At 35.0% G+C, this 20,927-nt stretch overlaps 1 protein-coding gene across 8 annotated transcripts in view; it reads left to right on the top strand.

The window, feature by feature from the left end:
- The window catches only part of MYO9A (myosin IXA), a 235,527-nt gene that overhangs the window by 85,593 nt on the left and 129,007 nt on the right, over positions 1–20,927 (top strand). For all 8 annotated transcript variants that reach the window (XM_047767208.1, XM_047767209.1, XM_047767211.1 and 5 more), the window contains 2 exons: positions 1,923–2,064; positions 8,206–8,401. In XM_047767208.1, the coding sequence (XP_047623164.1) occupies positions 1,923–2,064; positions 8,206–8,401 (338 nt within the window). The remainder of the gene's footprint in view (positions 1–1,922; positions 2,065–8,205; positions 8,402–20,927) is intronic.

The raw sequence follows: 20,927 nt of genomic DNA, 5'->3' as shown, positions 1-20,927 counted from the left end.
CTAACAGTTATATCTATCCACTCTATCACTGGCCTATTTCCATTAATCTAAATTATTTAAAATGCAGCTAAAAAAATTTTAATTTTATGTCCAAAGTTATAAAAGTTCTTGTATTGCTCTTTCTGTCATGAAAAATACATTATCTCTTATAAAATTGTCGGGTGTGATTGTATACCTTATTACCTCTGGTGTATTTTATTTTGGAAAGTGTCATAGGTGATTTTGATATTTAGTGTTGAGAACCATTGTGGTTGATATTGAAATAGTAAGCAGCTCTTTTTGTTTAAATTGTTTTATAGTAGCAAAAAGAAAAGAGAAAATTTAAACAATTCAAGAAAAAGATCACATATATAGTAAATGATGGACTTGAAATCCAAACCCTCCAGATAGCTCTATCTAAATAAACTTTTATTTCTTATTTTACCCGAGCTTTTGTCTTCCTTTGTTATTGAGGTAACATTGATTTATAATGTTATGTTTCATGTGTACAACATTATATTTCTACTTCTGTATACCCTACAGTGTGCTCACCACCAAATGTTTATTTTAAATCTTTCACCATACAGTTGCTCCCTTTTACCAATTTCACCTTCCCCCCCGCTCCTTCCCCTCTGGTATATAAAAAACAAATAACATCAGCAACAACAAGAAAATGAATAAACCAAACAAAAACAAGTACATAGATACAGAAGGCAGAGTAATAAGCTTGTGCTTTCAAGTATTGTCCTATAAATAGCTTCACCAAAATACTTAGGCTCTGGAGTAAGAAGTTCAGGATTGTATTCCAGCTCTATTAACTACACTTGACAAATCTTTTAATCTTTTTTTTTTTTTTTTTTGGCTTTTGTCTGTATAGGGCCACACCCATGGCATATGGAGGTTCCCAGACCAGGGGTAGAATCGGAGCTGTTGCTGCCGGCCTGCACCAGAGCCACAGCAATACCAGATCTGAGCCATGTCTGCGACCTACATCACAGCTCATGGCAACACCGGATCCTCGACCCACTGAGGGAGGCCAGGGATCGAACCCGCAACCTCATGGTTCCTAGTCGGATTTGTTTCTGCTGTGCCACGATGGGAACTCTGGCAAATCTTTTAATATCCTTGGTCCTCAGTTTTCTTGCATGCAAAAAGGAAATGATGATGTTTAAATTATAAAGCTGTCTGCTGTATATCTTATAGTTGTTGTGAGCAGCAATAGAGCTAATGGATATATAATTAAAATATGAACAAAGGCATCTTTTCTGGTCTGTTAGTCTTTTAAGTAAAATTTCATTGAATACACATCTTATACAAAGACCATCTTTGCCTGGTCAGTTGCTGAAGCTTCTGGGGTTAATCCACATGGCCAGAAATTATAGGGAGACAGACTTTGGCTCAATGTAAGGAAGAACTTTCTTTTCCTTTTTTTTTTTTTTTCTTCAATTGGCTGCACCCATGACACATGGAAGTTCCTGGGCCGGGGATCGAAACTTTATTTATACATGCAGGAAAAACAAAATGACTGTGGATTTCAAGGACCTGTCCAAATTGAGAGATCATTCCGTTTTTGCAAGTTCTTGACTCCAAACAACATATTATTTGTTTTTTATTGTCCTTTGAGTTTTATGGTAGAACAGCACATTACAACCTAAGCTAAATATCTAAAGACTGAGTTATGATGTCTCTCAGTTCTGCTACATGCAAAGTGTAAATTTGGGCAAATCAAAACTTTTGCCCTCTCATCTACAAAAGAGGAATACCAGTCCTGACTTTACTCATTTTTTAAATGTTGTTGAGAGAATCAAATTAGGTAATTTAAGTGAAACTCTTTGTAATTTGCTACATGTGTTAGATGGCAATGTAGTTATAATTACTTTTTAGGAAGACTGTATTAATTGTTGCATCTTTCTTTAGTGTTTTTATTTTTACTTTTAAATCAGCTTTCCACAGGCTACAAATCAAACACTGCTAGACAAATTTAAGCATCAACATGAAGAGAATTCTTACATTGAATTTCCAGCTGTGATGGAGCCTGCTTTCATCATAAAGCATTATGCTGGGAAAGTAAAATATGGGGTAAAGGTCAGTAATTTTCTCATTGAATATGCCTTTAGATCAGAGGAATGTTCTTAACTATATAACTGTCTCTGTCACACTACCCTCTTTGTAGCTGATCACTAACAGTTGGAGATATTTTATAAAGGATGCTACTAAAATTCATATTCTCCTTTGAAGTATTCCGCTGTCATTAGGTGGTGTATTTGTTGGTTTCCTCCTAAAACTAAAATTGATGTCAGTCCATTTTACATATAATAGCCTTTTTAGATCTGAAATGATAGGTTCCATAGTATGATGTCTTAAACTAACTAGTTCATCTACATGGTTAGTTGAATTTTTGTTTTCTCTACATCCATGAGGCCTCATAGGCTTCACGTCTTCATGTATCATTCATTGAGTATTTGTGAGCTAGTACTCCTAATGAACATGTCTAAACTCTAACTCCTGTAAAAAAGAATCTTCGTAATTTTGCCCACTCCTCATTTGTAATCAATGAGCCCATTACCCTTCAACCACTTAATGTTTAAGCCTGCCACTTAAGATAATTTTCAAGAATGTATACATGTATGTGTGACTCGGTCACCTTACTGTACAGTAGAAAATTGACAGAACACTGTAAACCAGCTCTAATGGAAAAAATAAAAATCATTATAAAAATAGAAAAAAAGAAATGGTAATTTTCTAAGCAAAGCAATGATGATATGGAAAATGGCAGAGCAACATATTTTGTCCTAGATCTTGAAGTGAGGGTCAGAACTAAAGTCACTCATTCATTCATCACTGATGCATTTATTTAGGGTGTATTTATTGAACACAGAACATGTATCAAGCCCTGTGCTTGGTGTTTGGAATGACTTGGTAATAAATTAGCAGACACGTTCCTAGCTCTGTATATACATACATATACACACATATACATATATGCATGTGTGTGTGTGTCTGTGTTTAAAGTAGATAAATGGGGCTGTGTCTATAAATGAATGTGTTCTGTGAAAGTCGTGAAATGGTGGATTTTGAATTTCGGATTCATGGGCACCTCTCTGGAAACTCAAATTTTGAGAATAAAAGAACCATGAGATGACTTGAAGTCAATATTACTTCAGTGAGGGTTTGGGTTGATGAATATTATAGGCCACGAAATAGGAAAGAATTTAATATGTTAAAATAATTAAAAACTAGGCCAGTGTTACTAGATTATAGTGAACAAGAGATAGTGACATGAAATGACTTTGGAGAATGGACAGCAAGTTAATTCTTCTGGCCTTCTAGAGCAAGTTAAAGGAGTTTGGTATTGGTGAAATTAGTAGGAGGAGCTATGAAAAGATTTTAACCAGAGAATATGATATGTTTTTAAAAGATTGATTTCTCGAAGGAAAAGTACAGCAGAGGATGAGAGTGGAAACTAGGAGATCAGTAGATAGTTTTTTTAAATAGTTGAGCTAAAATGTTAAGGTAAACTGGATCCTGAAGGTGGCAGTAGGGATGGAAGAGATCTAGATGATTACAAGAGATTTGGGGAGGTACAGTCACTCAGCCCATTGATGAATTCTGGGTAAGTGACTTCTGACTAGAGCTGATGGATGAATTTGAGGTGCTGTTTCCTGAGATGGAAAATACAGGAAGGGACAGATTTTAGAACAACCATTAAGAAAAACAGTAGAATGGCTGTTACTAGAGTGTGGGAGACTTGGGGAGATGCTGTCAGAGGATACAGCCTGCACTTAAGTTCTGGAGATCTAATGCTCAGCATTGTAATTTTAGTTGACATTGCATTTATAGTTAATGTTGTGATTATAGCATTTTCTTCAAAGTTTATAAGAAACCAGGTCTTAAATGTTCTTACCACAAAAAACAATGACAATTATATGACATAATAGAGTTAGGTAACTATCAAGAGGTAATCATATTGCGGTATATAAATGTATCCGTTCAACATGTTGTATACCTTAAACAGTGTTGTGACAGTTATATCTCAATTTAAAAATACACTTTGAAACATAGACAAAAAGGTTGAGCTATAAGATCATATAGTGAGGTGCATAAAGTGGAGAAATCTAAATGTATAGATTTTTCTCATGCACTATCCCAGCTCATTCTCCCTACCCAGAGGTTCACACTACCCTAATTTTTTGTCCTTAGGTTTTTTTACTTCTTATTAAGTTTCAAATTAATGGAATCATACAATATATACACTTGTGTCTATGATTATTCATTAATTCATATTATCAGATAGGATGAAAGTAAAAGGATGGGAAAAAGATACACCAGGGAAACCCTAACTAAAAGAAAGCTGGTATAATTACATTATTATCAGACAAGGTAGATTTTAAGGCAGAATTACTATTAGAGAAAAAGAAGCACATTTCATAAAAATAAAAGAGGCCAGTTCAACAGAAGACATTATCAAAAGTTGTATGTACCTAATGGCTTCAATTCACTGTATATTAGCCAAAAGGAGAGCCAAAGTAGAACTATACATATTTATCATCGGAGTTGTAGATTTTCATACATATCTCTCAGTAACAGAATTAGCAGACAGAAAATCAATAAAAACAGAAAAATTGAACAGCTGATCTAATTGGTATATCATAAGAATAACTTGATAGTCTTTGGGTGTTTAGAAGTTAAGTAAAATTCTGTACAACCCCAGAGTTAAAAAAGAAATGACAATTAAAGTGATAATATTTTAAACTGAATGTTAATGAAAATACAATCTACCAAAATTTGTAGGATGCATTTAAACTTTAAATGCATAAGTTAGAAAGGAAGACTAGTTGAAAGTAATTATCTAAGCTTCTATCTCAAGAAACTAGGAAAAGAATAGCAAATTAAACTGCCCAAAACTAGAAGAAGGAAATAGTAAAGACCAGAAAGCAGACACACAATGGAAAAATTAACAAACTAAAAGTTAGTTCCTTGAAAAGATAACAGAAAATAATAATTGACCCTTGAACAACATGGGTTCGAATTTCATGGGTTCACTTACATGCAAGTATTTTTCACTAAATAGATACTGCAGTACTACTTGATCCACAAGTGATTGAATCCATCGATATGGACCCCTGGATAGTGGAGAGCTGACTATAGAGTTATATGGCGATTTTTAACTACATAGATGGTTTGGCACCCCCAATTCTCATGTTATTCAAGGGGAAACCGTGTAAGTAAAAGGAAATAGAAAACAACCAATGAAAGAAAAAAAGAAATTCACAGGTTGTAGACATCAGAAACGGAATAGGGGATTTAACTACATATCCTACAGATGTTAAAAGTATTTGAATGTATTTTTCCACTAAATATGATAGCATAGATAAAATGAAAAGTTACATGAGAAACACATTACCAGAGTTGACACCAGAAAATGTATAGTTAAACCTGAAAACCCTGTGTCTGTTAAATAATTTGAATCAGTAGTTTAAGACTTTCCACAAAGGAAATTCCAGGCCCACATGGTTTCACTGATGAGTGCTTTCAAATATATAAACAATATTAGTCTTAGGTATTTTCTTTTACCTTTGAGATACCTTTAAGATGTGTAAATGGATCTCAGACATAACAAAGATTTGAGCTGGAAATACAGATTGAGGTTTCATTATATAGGTAGTATTTAAAGCCATAATTATGGCTGAGATCAACTGATGTAAGATGATTAAGTGAAAAATATGAATACACAAGATGAAACCCTAAAAATTTTCAGTACAGAACCAACAGTACAGACTGAGAAGGGACAGCGCAAGAGGTACGTAGTGAATCACAAAGTTTGTTGTTACAGAAACTAATGGAAGAGAGTTTCAAGAATGACGTGATTAGTTTATGAAATGTACTTCGAAATCTAGAAATATGAAGACATTCAAGACTATAACATTAAGAAAAAGAAGATCCCTGTCAACATTTGGCAGTCATCATCTGTCTGGAAAAATCTAGAATTTTAGGTTTTACAGTGTGTTCATTAATAGGATGAGGTGGTCGTTAGAATAGGGCAGACTGATATTTTAGTTCCTGTATGGTACTTATGTTTGACCTCTGGCAAACTTTTTTACTATTCTGTTTACTTATCAGCAAAGTGTGGTTTATAATTGATTCTACTTTATTGATTAATTGTTAGAATTAAATAAGTTTTATATAGTGCTTAACTTAGTGCTTGACATTTGTCTGCCCTCAGTAGGTATTTGCTGCTGCTGCTGCTGGTGATTTGATTTGAAAGTTCTTACTCAGGTTTACCAACTTTCATAATATATACTTTTGCTCAAAAGACATTTAGGGACAAACTAAGCACCAAGACGTCTGTATTATTTCCCCTTTTCCCCTATTCTCAGGGAAACCAAGAATTATTTGCAAAGGAAAGCCCTAAAGGTAAAACTACCTTTTTGGACATGAAGGTAGATGACATCATACAAGGCATGATCCTCATAGAATTCTGAGTTAGAGCTATTCTGTGAAGCTGCTCCAATGTGAAGTGGTTTACTCAATAAATTTTAATCCTTCCATCTGGGTGTGTTTATAGCCAAATGTCTAGACTCTTCATGTCAGTCTGGGACCTTATTCCAGGAGTGTAAACTTCTTGCCCTTCTTATCTTTCTATACTGTATTTAAACCCATTTTCTTATGTTCTGTCCTTTCCAACCCTCATTGGCAGGTGGTTTTTACTATTTACAGTCCTTAGGTAATCTTAATCAACTTTAAAAATCTATATGCTGATGATATCCATATATATTTTCTGAAATATCTGTAAGACTTTATATATATATATATATATATATATATATATATATATATATGTATTCATTTGCCTACTTGATGTCTGTATGCATATGTAGTATAGGATTACGACTGGCTGTGTTTGAACCTCTGTTCTTCTTTTTGCTTTTTTTAGGGCTGCACTCGCAGCATATGGAAGTTCCCAGGCTAGGGTTCCAATCAGAGCTACACCTGCCAGACTACGTCACAGCTACAGCAACTAGGGATCCAAGCCGCTTCTGCAACCCACACCACAGCAACACTGTATCCTTAACCCACTGAGCGAGACCAGGGATCGAATCCGCACTCCCATGGATTCCAGTCGGGTTTGTTAACTGCTGAGCCACGAAGGGAACTCCCTGAACCTCTGTTCTTTTAATTGCTGTGTGATAAGGGCCAAAATAGTTAACCTTTCTATGACTTAGTTTCCTCATCTATAAAGAAGGAAAAATATCATCTACCTTAAGGAGCTGTTAGGAGGATGAAATGAACTTAAATGAGATAACACATGTAAAATGCTTAGAAGCATGCCACATTTTGTAACCTCTCAATAAATGTTTCTTGCTGTTATCATTATCCTCACCATCTCAAGCTTCGGTTGGACAAAACTTGTCTCTTGATCCTCATTTTCTATTTTCATACTTTCTCTTTTCTCTCGTCTTCTCCATATCAGTATATGGTGCTTCCACCCACTTAGTTTCTCAAACCCAAAATATAGGTAATAACCTAATCCCCTCATTCATTTATCATGCCCTAATATACCAGCATATCCTTTGCCCTTAACCTCTTAAACATATCCCACATATGATAATCACTTTCCCTTTCTATTAGTGTCACCAATGTAGTTCAAGTTACTGTCTGCTCCTATCTGGAATACTGCAGTAACTGGTTGCCCCTCTGCAGCAACCAGTGACATTTATGAAACACCAGTTAGCTCATATCATTATCCTTCCAATGGCTTTCCTTTACACTTGAGTAAAATCCAGACTCTTAATTCATGCTTACATAACCTACATAGCCTATTTATTTGTCTAATCTTCTGCCACTCTCACCCTTGCCCAGAACGCTCCAGCCCCTGCTCTTATTGGTTTTCTCCTAACTTGTCCAGTTCATCATTATCTATAGGTGTTCCCTTTGCTTGAAATGCTGTTCCTGGTCTTGTAATTTCTGACTACTTTTTATTACTCAACTCTCTTGTCATTTTATGTGATACTCCGTTAGAGGGTCTCTCCCTAACCAGTGTTTAACAAGCTGCAATAAAGTTGTGGACTGTTCATTCTAATTTAAATTAATTTTACAATTAAAGAGTTTTACATTTTGATGGAACTTTGTAGAGGATATCTGTCTGATCGATTTGGCTGCCTAAAGCAGAAATTACTTCTATGGTTTATTAATTAAAAATAAATAACTGGTACTTTTTTCATGTAGGATTTCCGTGAAAAAAATACAGATCATATGCGCCCTGATATTGTAGCTCTTCTGAGAAGTAGCAAGAATGCGTTTATCTCTGGGATGATTGGAATTGATCCCGTAGCTGTTTTCCGATGGGCAATTCTCCGAGCTTTTTTCAGAGCCATGGTTGCTTTCAGGGAAGCTGGGAAAAGACACATTCAGAGAAAAACTGGTAAGTAGTAAATATTAGTAATCCGTCATTCTTCTGTTTGTTTTCTTCCCATGCTCTGACATCACGCTTTAGATCAAAGGAGTTCTGGTGAACTTTATATGATTAAGTGGATATGTGGTATAGGTATATGTCCGTGTGTATGTTTGTGTATATGTTGGTACATTTTTATTAATAAATATTGATAGGAATAATTAGTATAAATAATGAGTATAATAATGAGTATGTATCAATGTCTGAATGCCTGGTATTTACTAGGCATTCAGACACTAATATGATTTTTTTAAAACACAAAGTGAAATAGTTAAGTAATTATGTAGAATTTAATATTGATGCCTTTCTCTATTTTCTTTTCATGCCATAGCTTTTACTACAAATGAAACAAAATGTGGAAGTATAAATCAAGAGGCACAAAAATTAGGATAAAGGTAGTATAGTATAGTGAGATAAGCCAGCTTCAGTAATCAGTCATCATCTCTTCTCTTGACTGAATTTCTTGGTGTGTTAATTAATACTTCCTTTAATATTATGAGGGTAAAGTCAGATAGTATATGTAAAGTATCTGTTTATGAAGTGTTAATTTTCTTTTCCTCTTACCCTTAATTCAGTTACCTGGATTTTACTTTGAGAGTTAGAAATGGATAAAGCAGAATACTACTTCTGTGTGCTTCCCCCTTAAATAATAAAATGTCTCATTTCATATTCTGTGGAAGGGGCATCTTCAAAAACAGTTAATACCTACTGGAAACCATACTGTTACTTGCTGTAGCTCTAGCTTTAGAGAGACCATTGCCACATAGTGAAGATTTTCTAATATATACATAGTTATAAAAATTTTTCTGCCAAGAAACTTCAGTAGAAGTGAGCTAGGACACATATTGTGCTTACTAATATGACTTTTTGGCATGTGTGCTAGCAGTAAAACTGAAGTTCAGCTTTTGTATATTTTATTTTATTTATTTTTCTTTTATTTATTTATTTTGGCTGCCCCAGCATAGTGGCAACCTAGGCCACTGCTGCGGCAATGCCAAGTGGGGGCTGAAACCTGCGTCCTAGCACTCTAGAGGTGATGATGCCGATTTGGAGTTGCACCACTGCAGGAACTCACAAATGGCATTTTTTTTAAGTTATTTTTATTTTTTTCCATTATAGCTGGTTTACAGTGTTCCGTCACTTTTCTACTGTACAGCAAGGTGATCCATTCACACATACATATATACATTCTTTTTTCTCACATTTCATGCTCCATCATAAGTGAGCTTTTGTATATTTTAAATGAATGAAATACTTGAGGATGTATTCCTAAAATGAGAGGCAAAACTAATTGAATTTAGTTTCTGTTCTTCAGATTATAATGTGTCTTCAAACTGCTTAGCCTTTTCCAAAATTTCTAAGAGGCTATCTTTGCAAAAAGTTTGAAAAAAATTTTTAAATTGAGGTATGATGGACATATAACATTATATTGGATTCAAATGTATAACATAGTGACTCGCAGTTTTTATACACTGCAAAATGATACCATCCATAATTATACAAAGTTACAGAACCTTTTTTCTTATGATAACTTTTACAGTTTAATCTCTTGGCAGCTTTAAAATATGTATTGCAGTTATTGAGTATAGCTACCAGCAAAAAGCTTTAAAGAACTTTTTTCTTTTAATTTAAGACATATTTATTACAATAGACTTATCAATTTTGATAATTTTGAAAATTGATACATATCCTACTGACATAACTAAAGTCTTCTTATATCTTCTTATATTTACTATTAAATAAATATATTGTTTTCTGTAAATGTTGTTCACGTTGTCTGTATGTCCCTTTGGCATTTAAAATATTATTTGTGGGAGGCTCAGCAGTAACGAACCCAACTAGTATCCATGAGGATGTGGGTTCCATCTCTGGCTTTGCTCAGTGGGTTAAGGATCCAACATTGCTGTGAGATGTGGTGTAGGGCACGGGTACGGCTTGGATCTGGCATGGCTGTGGTGTAGGCTTGGCACCTGCAGCTCTGATTTGACCCCTACCCTGGAAACTTCCATATGCTGTGGGTGCAGCCCTAAAAAGAAAAAAAAATTGTGAAAGCTGGTTGTGTATATATTAGTATTAATTAGTATGGAGATATGTAGTGTTATTAATGATCAACCAACTGAACCTATGTTATCTCTACTTTGATAATTTCTAGATTCTTCTTGTTTTCTAATCTAGCTTTTTTTTTTCCAGCCAGTTTAGAGCTTCCATGTAATAAACTCTTTTTTGAAAACTATCTAATACTGATATAACATGTATATAGAAAAGTACCCAGAATAAAAACATATAGCTCAGTGAGTTATCATAAAGTGAAAACACTCCTGGAACTATCTCCTAGACTAAGTAAGAGAATATTACCAACATGCTAGAAGTCTCCTTTAGATAAATTTTAAAAATTTCACTTTTTATCAAAAAAAAAGAAAAACGATAGTTCATTTGCATTTTTGAAGTGATAACTGAACAGATTTGTTACAGAGAATAATTGTTTATATTAGGGTATATTAGTGTCAGTGCCAACATTTAGCATCATTTTTTGTCACTGTGCACTGTTTACTACCTGGTATTTTCTGGTGAGTTTAGAATAAAAGGGTCCTATAAAATTAGACCACTGTAGTATTTCAAAATGAAAACTAACAGAGTAACTATGAAAATGCATTAAGTCATAGATTCAGAACTTTTATAATGTCTGTAAGTATATGCAAAACATTTCAAAGTGAAATAGGAATTGGAAAGCAGGAGTAGAATATATAAAAGGCAAAAGGTAACCAAGTTCAGATCTTGGATGAAAATAAGGGGTGAAAGATAATATTTCTAATGAAGAAAAAAGATGTAGATTGCAGAAGTACAATATAGTTTTACTTCCTTTGAGAGTATGTTTTAAAAAATTTCTCTGTACTCTTAGCTAATTGTCAGTAAATATCTGATGGGGAACCCAAAAGACTCTGGATTTTCTTAAGGAATTCCCAAACATACTTCTTCTTCTTCAAGCCAGCTGAGCACAAATGAGATTATCAAATTTAAATCTACTTTTGGCTGTAATTTTTTCTTTGTTATAGACTTCCAAATTAGAGGATACAATGTCATTTTATGGTCTTTAAATAAAAATTAATTCAAGTTATTCTTTTTATGAATAAATTTATTATAGTTATGGTATATATTTTATGGTGATCAGGAAACCATAAAATGTTCTTAGTAGAGTCGTATAAGTAGGCAGTCTGAGTGAAGCTTTCTGGGAGGAAATGGTAATGATTTTTCTGGTTGGTGGTGAAGAGACATTCCAATGGTATCATCCACTTTGCCTTTGCTCCTGAGTTAAAAAGAGCCTGGAGTAGAGTACAGGGGAGATCATAACTTGACATGAATTGTGCAGTATGCAGATATGAGTGCAGTGATGCTTTATTTGGTTCTTCTGGATTTACATAATAGTATAGCCAAAGAGGAATTTTAATTCATCCAAAAAGACTAGGCAGAGACAGGGAATTCAGTTGTGACGCTGGCATGAGCAGCAAGAACAACAGAGTTCAAAGTATTATTCAGTTTCTTCATCTATAAGGAGAAAAGCTGAAGCCATTCAGAAGCAGTTGTTGAATGCTGGAACTCCCTGATGCAGTAGATAATTGTTGGGACAAAAACTAATCAAAGTGCTTAAAAGGAAAAGCTGGAGAAAGATGACTCTGGAAAGTTTCCATATATTCATAAATAGCTATTATGCACATGCTATCTGTATGATTAGTAAAGATCTGAGAAGATCCTGGTCTCTTAACCTCTGAATAACCTTCAGATTCTCTGCAAGCAGGGCAAGGCAGAGTTACAGACTACCTAGCTGAGTGTTGAAGGTGTGCCCTGAAACACACACTTGCTGACCCTTGGCAAAGACTGGGAGAATTACTGGTTTCAGGCATGTAAAGATACCTGCCTCCAATCAGTAGCTGACTGTTAAGCTAACCGAGCAGAGATTTCCATGGTTACCTTTGACAAAGAATACAAACTTTACAGAATTATTTCAGGAACATCCTGTACAAATAGCAACTATAAGAAACAGCAGCAACAACAAATCTTGAGGAGAGGAGACATTCTGATTTCCAGAGTTGTCATGTTATATTATTAAAAACTGTCAGTGTTTGATTGTCTACTTTGGAACACCTATAATCCCTTTGTTTAGGAGAATATGAGACATCTTGTTTGGATAGTTCCACCAAGACTTATCCAGTGGAGAGGAGTAATTTATCAAAGTAATATCCACATATTGTCCACTCAAAGTCCGCCATCACCCCTGGACTTTCAAACTAAGTCATTATTATTATTATTATTATTATTATTATTATTCATTCCTGTAACACCCAGTACTTCCTCTTGCAGAGCATTTCTCATACTGATAAATTAAGTTTCTGGACAATCATTGTTTTATAGCTGAGTTCCCTATCATCTGTAAACTCCATGAAAAAAATTTTAATTCTAATTCATCATTATATTCTCAGCACCTGGCCCAGTACTTAGCCCAAAGGTACTCAATAAATATTTGATGAATATGTGAACAAAAAAAAAGTCTCATGTTCTATACAAAATTATGAAACATGCAAAGGAACTAAGAAATTTGACCCATACATGGGAAAAAGAAATCAATAAAAACTATCCCTGAAAAAAGCCAGACATTGATATTACTAGACAAAACTGTTTTAAATATGTTTAAAGACTTAAAAGCAACTGTATTTGAAGAACAAAAGGAGAGAATGACAACAGTGTCTCACCAAATAGAGAATATCAATTATATATGATTGATTCAGTTTTGAAATGGGGAAAAATGTACAATAAATGAAATGAAGAATTAAGTAGAAGAGTTCAACATCAGACTTGAATAGACAGAAGCCAGAATCTGTGAACTTGAAGACAGATCAGTTGAGGTGATCTGGCTGAGGAATAGGATGAATAAAGAATGAAGAAAAACAGAACTTCTAGACTTTTGGGGCATCATGAAGCATATCAACTTCTGAGAGTCTAGAGGGAGGGAAAGAGTCAGAATATTACAAGAGATAATGACCAAAGACTCCTCAAATTTGATAAGAAAATTAATCTACATATCTAGGAAGCTCAAAAAGCTACAAGGCAGGTGAATTCAAAGAGATCTACACTTAGATATATTGTAATTAAACTGTCTGGAAATAAAGAGAGAATATTGAAAGCAGCAAGAGGAAAATGTTTCATCATGTACAAAGTATCTCCAGTAAGATTAACAATTGATTCATCATCAAAAGCCATTGAGGCCAGAGGATAGTGGCTTGGCATATTCACAGTGCTGAAAGAAAAAAAGACTGTTAGTCAAGGATTCTGTATTCAGTAAAACTACTTTCAAAATGATGGTGAGATTAAGACATTTCCAGATAAACAAATCCTGAGTGACTGTTACTAACTGCTCCACAAGAAGTACCAAAAGGAGTTCTTCAGGCTGAAGTGGAAGAACACTGGACAATGACTTGAAACCACATAAAATGTAAAGAATACCATAAAAGGAAATTATAGTTAATCATAAAAGATAGTGTAAATTTTTTTTTACATTTTGTAATTTTTTCCCCTCCTATCTGATTTAAAAGATAACTGTTCAGAGCAATAATTATAAATTCTTCTTGGAGGGTATGTTATATTTTAGAAATATATTTACAAATTACATTTTAGAGATGTAATTTGTAAGACACTAGCAGCATAAAGGAAGAGGAAGGGAATGGAGCTATAAAGGAGGAAATTTTTTTAGGTACTTCTGACATTAACTAGTTTTTAATCCAGGCTATATTATTATAAATTAAGATGCTAATTATAATTCCCTTGACAAGCTAGTCATAAGATGGGTATGTAAAAGATCCAGAAATGCAAGAAGGACAAAAGTTGGAGATTCACTTTCTCAGTTTGGATTAGGCTTTAGGTGTCTTTGATATGACACCTAAAGCATAAGCAACCAAAGAAAAAAATGGATAAATTAGACTTTATGCAAATTAAAACTTTTGTACCTCAAAGGACACTGTTAAGAAAGTGAAATGACAATTCACAGAATGACAGAACATATTTATAAATTGTGTTTCTGAGAAAGAGCTGGTATCTAGAATGTATACTGATCTTGTAATTCAGTAATAAAAAACTTAACCCAGTTAAAAAGTAGGCAAAGGATATGAAAAGACATTTCTCTGAAGAAGTTATGCAAATAGTCAATAACATACCTGAAAAGATGGTCAAATCATTTGTCATCAGGGAGATGCAAATCAAAAGTACGGTGAGATACCACTTCACTTCTACTAGGATAGCTACAGTAAAACAAGTAATAACAAATGTTGGCAAGGATGTTGAGAAATTGGAAACCTCATATGCTGCTGATGAAAATGTAAAATGGTGCTGCCACTTTATAAAACAGCGTGGTAGTTAGTTTTTACCCAGAAATTCCACTTTTATGTAGATATCCAGGAGAATTGAAAACAGGTGTTTGAATAAAAACTTGTACCTGATGTTCTTAGCAATATATTCATAATAGCCAAAAGGTGGAAACAACTCAAATGTCACCTGATGAATGGAATGCAATTCTGTCATGTAAAGGAATGAGGTACTAGTACATGCTACAATGTGGGTGAACCTTGAAAGCATTTTGTTAAGTGAAAGAGTCTCACACAAAAGGTCACATATTGTGTGATTCCACTTATAAGAAATATCTAGAATAGGCAAATCTGTAGAGACAGAATGTAGATTAGTATTTGCTTATGGCTGGAGTAGGAAACTGATGACAAGGGCAGGGATAGTTTAAAAGTATAGAGTTTCTCTTTGATGTGATGTAGATATTCTAAAATTGTGGTGGTGTATAAACAGCTTTGGGAATTATACTAGAAACAATTGAATTGTACACCTTAAATCGGTGAATTGTATGCTATCTGAATTATATTTCTATGAAGTTACTATACGCAAACACAGAAAAAGAATGTATATATATTTTTAATGTGTAATACTTTCATTATTTTATTTATTTATTTATTTATTATTTAAAAAAATTTTTTTTTATTTTCCCACTGTACAGCAAGGGGGTCAGGTTATACTTACATGTATACATTACAATTACATTTTTCCCCCACCCTTTCTTCTGTTGCAACATGAGTATCTAGACAAATTTCTCAATGATATTCAGCAGGATCTCCTTGTAAATCTATTCTAAGTTGTGTCTGATAAGCCCAAGCTCCCGATCCCTCCCACTCCCTCCCTCTCCCATCAGGCAGCCACAAGTCTATTCTCCAAGTCCATGATTTTCTTTTCTGAGGAGATGTTCATTTGTGCTGGATATTAGATTCCAGTCATAAGTGATATCATATGGTATTTGTCTTTGTCTTTCTGGCTCATTTGACTCAGTATGAGATTCTCTAGTTCCATCCATGTTGCTGCAAATGGCATTATGTCATTCTTTTTTATGGCTGAGTAGTATTCCATTGTGTATATGTACCACCTCTTCCGAATCCAATCATCTGTCGATGGACATTTGGGTTGTTTCCATGTCCTGGCTATTGTGAATAGTGCTGCAATGAACATACAGGTGCACGTGTCTCTTTTAAGTAGAGTTTTGTCTGGATATATGCCCAAGAGTGGGACTGTGGTGTCATATGGAAGTTCTATGTATAGATTTCTAAGGTATCTCCAAACTGTTCTCCATAGTGGCTGTACCAGTTGACATTCCCACCAACAGTGCAGGAGGGTTCCCTTTTCTCCACAGCCCCTCCAGCACTTGTTATTTGTGGACTTATTAATGATGGCCATTCTGACTGGTGTGAGGTGGTATCTCATGGTAGTTTTGATTTGCATTTATCTTATAATCAGCAATGTTGAGAATTTTTTTCATGTGTTTGCTGGCCATCTGTATAACTTCTTTTTTTTTTTTGTCTTTTTGTCTTTTTCGTTGTTGTTGTTGTTGTTGTTGCTATTTCTTGGGCCGCTCCCGCGGCATATGGAGGTTCCCAGGCTAGGGGTTGAATCGGAGTTGTAGCCACCGGCCTACGTCAGAGCCACAGCAACGCGGGATCCGAGCCACGTCTGCAACCTACACCACAGCTCACGGCAACGCCGGATCGTTAACCCACTGAGCAAGGGCAGGGACCGAACCCGCAACATCATGGTTCCTAGTTGGATTTGTTAACCACTGCACCACGACGGGAACTCCATCTGTATATCTTCTTTGGAGAACAGTCTATTCAGGCCTTTTGCCCATTTTTCCATTGATTGATTGGTTTTTTTGCTGTTGGGTTGTATAAGTTGTTTATATATTCTAGAGATTAAGCCCTTGTCGGTTGCATCATTTGAAACTATTTTCTCCCATTCTGAAAGTTGTCTTTTTGTTTTCTTTTGGGTTTCCTTTGCTGTGCAGAAGCTTTTCAGTTTGATGAGGTCCCATGGGTTTATTTTTGCTCTAATTTCTATTGCTTTGGGAGACTGAGCTGAGAAAATATTCATGATGTTGATGTCAGAGAGTGTTTTGCCTATGTTTTCTTCTAGGAGTTTGATGGTGTCCTGTCGTATATTTAAGTCTTTCAGCCATTTGGAGTTTATTTTTGTGCATGGTGTGAGGGTGTGTTGTAATTTCATTGCTTTGCATGCAGCTGTCCAGGTTTCCCAGCAATGCTTGCTGAATAGACTTTCTTTTTCCCATTTGATGTTCTTGCCTCCCTTGTCAAAGATTAATTGACCCTAGGTGTCAGGGTTTATTTCTGGGTTCTCTATTCTGTTCCAATGGTCTGTCTGTCTGTTTTGATACCAGTACCACACTGTTTTGATGACTGTGGCTTTGTAGGATTTCTTGAAGCCTGGGAGAGTTATGCCTCCTGCTTGGTTTTTGTTTCTCAGGGTTGCTTTGGCGATTCTGGGTCTTTTGTGGTTCCATAGAAATGTTTGGATTGTTTGTTCTAGTTCTGTGAAAAATGTCCTGGGTAATTTGATAGGGATTGCATCGAATCTGTAGATTGCTTTGGGTAAGCATGGGCATTTTTACAATATTGATTTTTCTAATCCATGAACATGGAATATCTTTCCATTTCTTTACATCTTCTTTGATTTCTTTGATTAAAGTTTTATAGTTCTCGGCATATAGGTCCTTTCCCTCCTTGGTCAGGTGTATTCCGAGGTATTTGATTTTGTGAGGTGCAATTTTAAAAGGTATTGTATTTTCGTATTCCTTTTCTAATATTTCATTGCTGGTATACAGAAATGCGACTGACTTCTGAATGTTAATCTTATATCCTGCTACTTTGCTGAATTTATGAATCAGTTCAAGTAGTTTTTGGGTTGAGTCCTTAGGGTTTTCTATGTATAGTATCATGTCATCTGCATACAGTGACAGTTTGATCTCTTCTCTTCCTATATGGATGCCTTTTATTTCTTTTGTTTGCCTAATTGCTATGGCTAGGACTTCCAAAACTATGTTGAAGAGCAGTGGTGAGAGTGGGCATCCCTGTCTTGTTCCAGATTTGAGTGAGAAGGCTTTCAGTTTTTCCCCATTGAGTATTATATTGGCTGTGGGTTTATCATAAATGGCTTTGATTATATTCAGGAATGTTCCCTCTATACCCACTTTGGCGAGGGTCTTGATCATGAATGGATGTTGGACTTTGTCAAATGCTTTTTTTGCGTCTTTTGAGATGATCATATGATTTTTGACTTTTTTTTGTTAATGTGGTGTATGATGCTGATTGATTTGCGTATGTTGAACCATCCTTGTGAACCTGGGATGAACCCAACCTGGTCATGGTGTATAATTTTTTTGGTATGTTGTTGGATTCGGTTGGCTAAGATTTTGTTGAGAATTTTTGCATCTATATTCATCAATGATATTGGGCGATAGTTTTCTTTTTTGGTGGTATCTCTGTCTGGTTTTGGAATGAGGGTGATGGTGGCATCATAGAATGTCTTTGGGAGTATTCCTTCTTCTTCAACCTTTTGAAAGAGTTTAAGGAGGATGGGCACCAGTTCCTCTTTATATGTTTGGTAGAATTCACCTGTGAAGCCATCTGGTCCTGGACTTTTATTTGTAGGGAGTGATTTTATGACCTCTTCAATTTCATTTCTAGTGATCGGTCTGTTCAGTTGGTCTGTTTCTTCTTCATTCAGTTTTGGCAGGCTGTAAGATTGTAGAAAATTGTCCATTTCTTCCAGATTGTCAAATTTGTTGCCATATAGTTGTTCATAGTATTCTCTTATGGTTTTTTGTATTTCTGCTGTATCCGTTGTGATTTCTCCTTTTTCATTTCTAATTTTGGTTATTTGGGTTCTTTCTCTCCTCTTTTTAGTGAGTCTGGCCAGGGGTTTGTCAATTTTTTTTACCTTTTCAAAGAACCAACTCTTTGTTTTATTAATTTTCTCTATTGTTTTTTGAGTCTCTATTTTATTGATTTCTTCTTTGATCTTTATAATTTCCTTCCTTCTGCAGACTTTAGGCCTTTTTTGTTCTTCTTTTTCTAATTCATTTAGGTGGAGGGTTAAGTTGTCCATTTGGGATCTTTCTTCTTTTTTGAGAAAGGCCTGTATTGGTATAAATTTCCCTCTGAGCACTGCTTTCGCAGCATCCCATAGATTTTGAGCAGTTGTGTCTTCATCATCATTTGTTTCAAGGTAGTTTTTAATTTCCTTCTTGATTTCCTCATTGACCCACTGGTTTTTTAGTAGCATGTTTAGTCTCCATGTAGTAGGTTTTTTTCTCCTCCCTTTTCCCATGGTTGATTTCTAATTTCATGGCATTGTGGTCAGAGAAGATACTTGAGATGATTTCTATGCTCCTAAATTTATTGAGATTAGCTTTGTGTCCCAAGATGTGGTCGATTCTTGAGAATGTTCCATGAGCATTTGAGAAGAATGTGTATTCTGCTTTTTTCGGATGTAGTGTCCTGAAGATATCAGTTAAGTCTAACTTTTCTGTTGTTTCCTTTAGGATCTCTGTTGCTTTATTGGTTTTCTGTCTAGAGGATCTGTCCATTGATGTGAGGGGGGTATTAAGGTCTCCTACTATGATTGTATTCTCATCTATATCTCCCTTTATGTCTGTTAATATTTGTTGTATGTATCTGGGTGCTCCTGTATTTGGGGCATATATGTTGACGATAGTAACATCCTCTCCTTGGATGGATCCGTTAATTATTAAGTAGTGTCCTTCTTTGTCTTTCTTTATGTCTTTTGTTTTAAAGTCTATTTTGTCTGATATGAGTGTTGCGACTCCTGCTTTTCGGTCATGTCTATTGGCGTGAAATATTTTTCCCCACCCTTTCACTTTCAATCTATATGTATCTTTTGTCCTAAGGTGAGTTTCTTGTAGGCAGCATATTGAAGGTTTTTGCCTTTTTATCCACTCAGCCACTCTGTGTCTTTTGATTGGGGCATTCAGTCCATTGACATTTAAGGTGATAATTGATAGATGATTATTTATTGCCATTTGAACCTCGTGTTCCAGTTGATTCTATGGTTCTCCATTCTTCCTTTCTTTTTTTTTTGGTTGGATGGTCTCCTGTTATTATCTGCTTGAGTGTATTTTTTTTTTTTGCAAATGCAATATTTGGTTTTGGCTTGTGGTTGCCCTGTTTTTTAAGTATGCTAACCCCTTCCCATAATTGTGTGCTTTAGCATGATGGTCCTGTAAGTTCAAACACTTCATTATTATATTCAAATTAAGAAGAGAAACATACAAACAAATGAAAAGTGTTATTTACTTCCTAACATCCCTTGCCCACATTTTATGGTTTTGATGACTCTTTTTTATTTTTTCTTTTTAATTTTATTTTGTTTGAAGCATGTTCATGATTAAATCTGTATGCTGGCTTATTTGAGTGACTGCTCTCTGATTGCGGTTTCCTCAGTCCTAGTTCTTCCTCCTCCTCTTCTTTTTTTTTTTCTTTTCTTTTTTCTTCCCTTTCCTTCCTTTCTTTTTGGTTTAGAGAAGCCCTTTCAATATTTCCTTTAACCTGGGTTTTGTGTTGCAGTATTCTTTAAGTTTTTGTTTGTTGGAAAAAATTTTTATTTCCCCTTCTATTTTAAATGATATTCTTGCTGGATAGAGTATTCTAGGTTGCATATTTTTTCCTTTGAGCACTTTCAGTATCTCTTGCCATTCCCTCCTGGCCTGTAGTGTTTCTGTAGAGAAATCAGCTGATATTCTTATGGGGGTTCCCTTGTAGGTAACATTCTGTTTTTCTCTGGCTGCCTTTAGGATCCTCTCTTTATCACTAACTTTTGCCATTTTTATTATGATGTGTCTTGGTGTGGGTCTGTTTGGGTTCAGTTTGTTTGGGGCCCTCTGTGCTTCTTGTATCTTGAACCCAGTATCCTTTAGATTTGGGAAGTTTCCATTGATAATTTCTTCAAATATATTTTCCATCCCCTTATCTTTTTCTACTCCTCTGGAATTCCTATTATGCATAGATTGGCCCGCTTTATATTATCCCATAGGTCTCTTATATTGCTTTCCAGTTTTTTGATTCGGTTTTCTGTCTGTTGACCGGATTGA

Source organism: Phacochoerus africanus, chromosome 2, assembly GCF_016906955.1.
Source record: "Phacochoerus africanus isolate WHEZ1 chromosome 2, ROS_Pafr_v1, whole genome shotgun sequence".
NCBI classification, from domain to species: Eukaryota; Metazoa; Chordata; class Mammalia; order Artiodactyla; family Suidae; genus Phacochoerus; species Phacochoerus africanus.
Note: the sequence above shows the minus strand (reverse complement) of the source record. Positions and strands in the feature narration are given on the sequence as shown.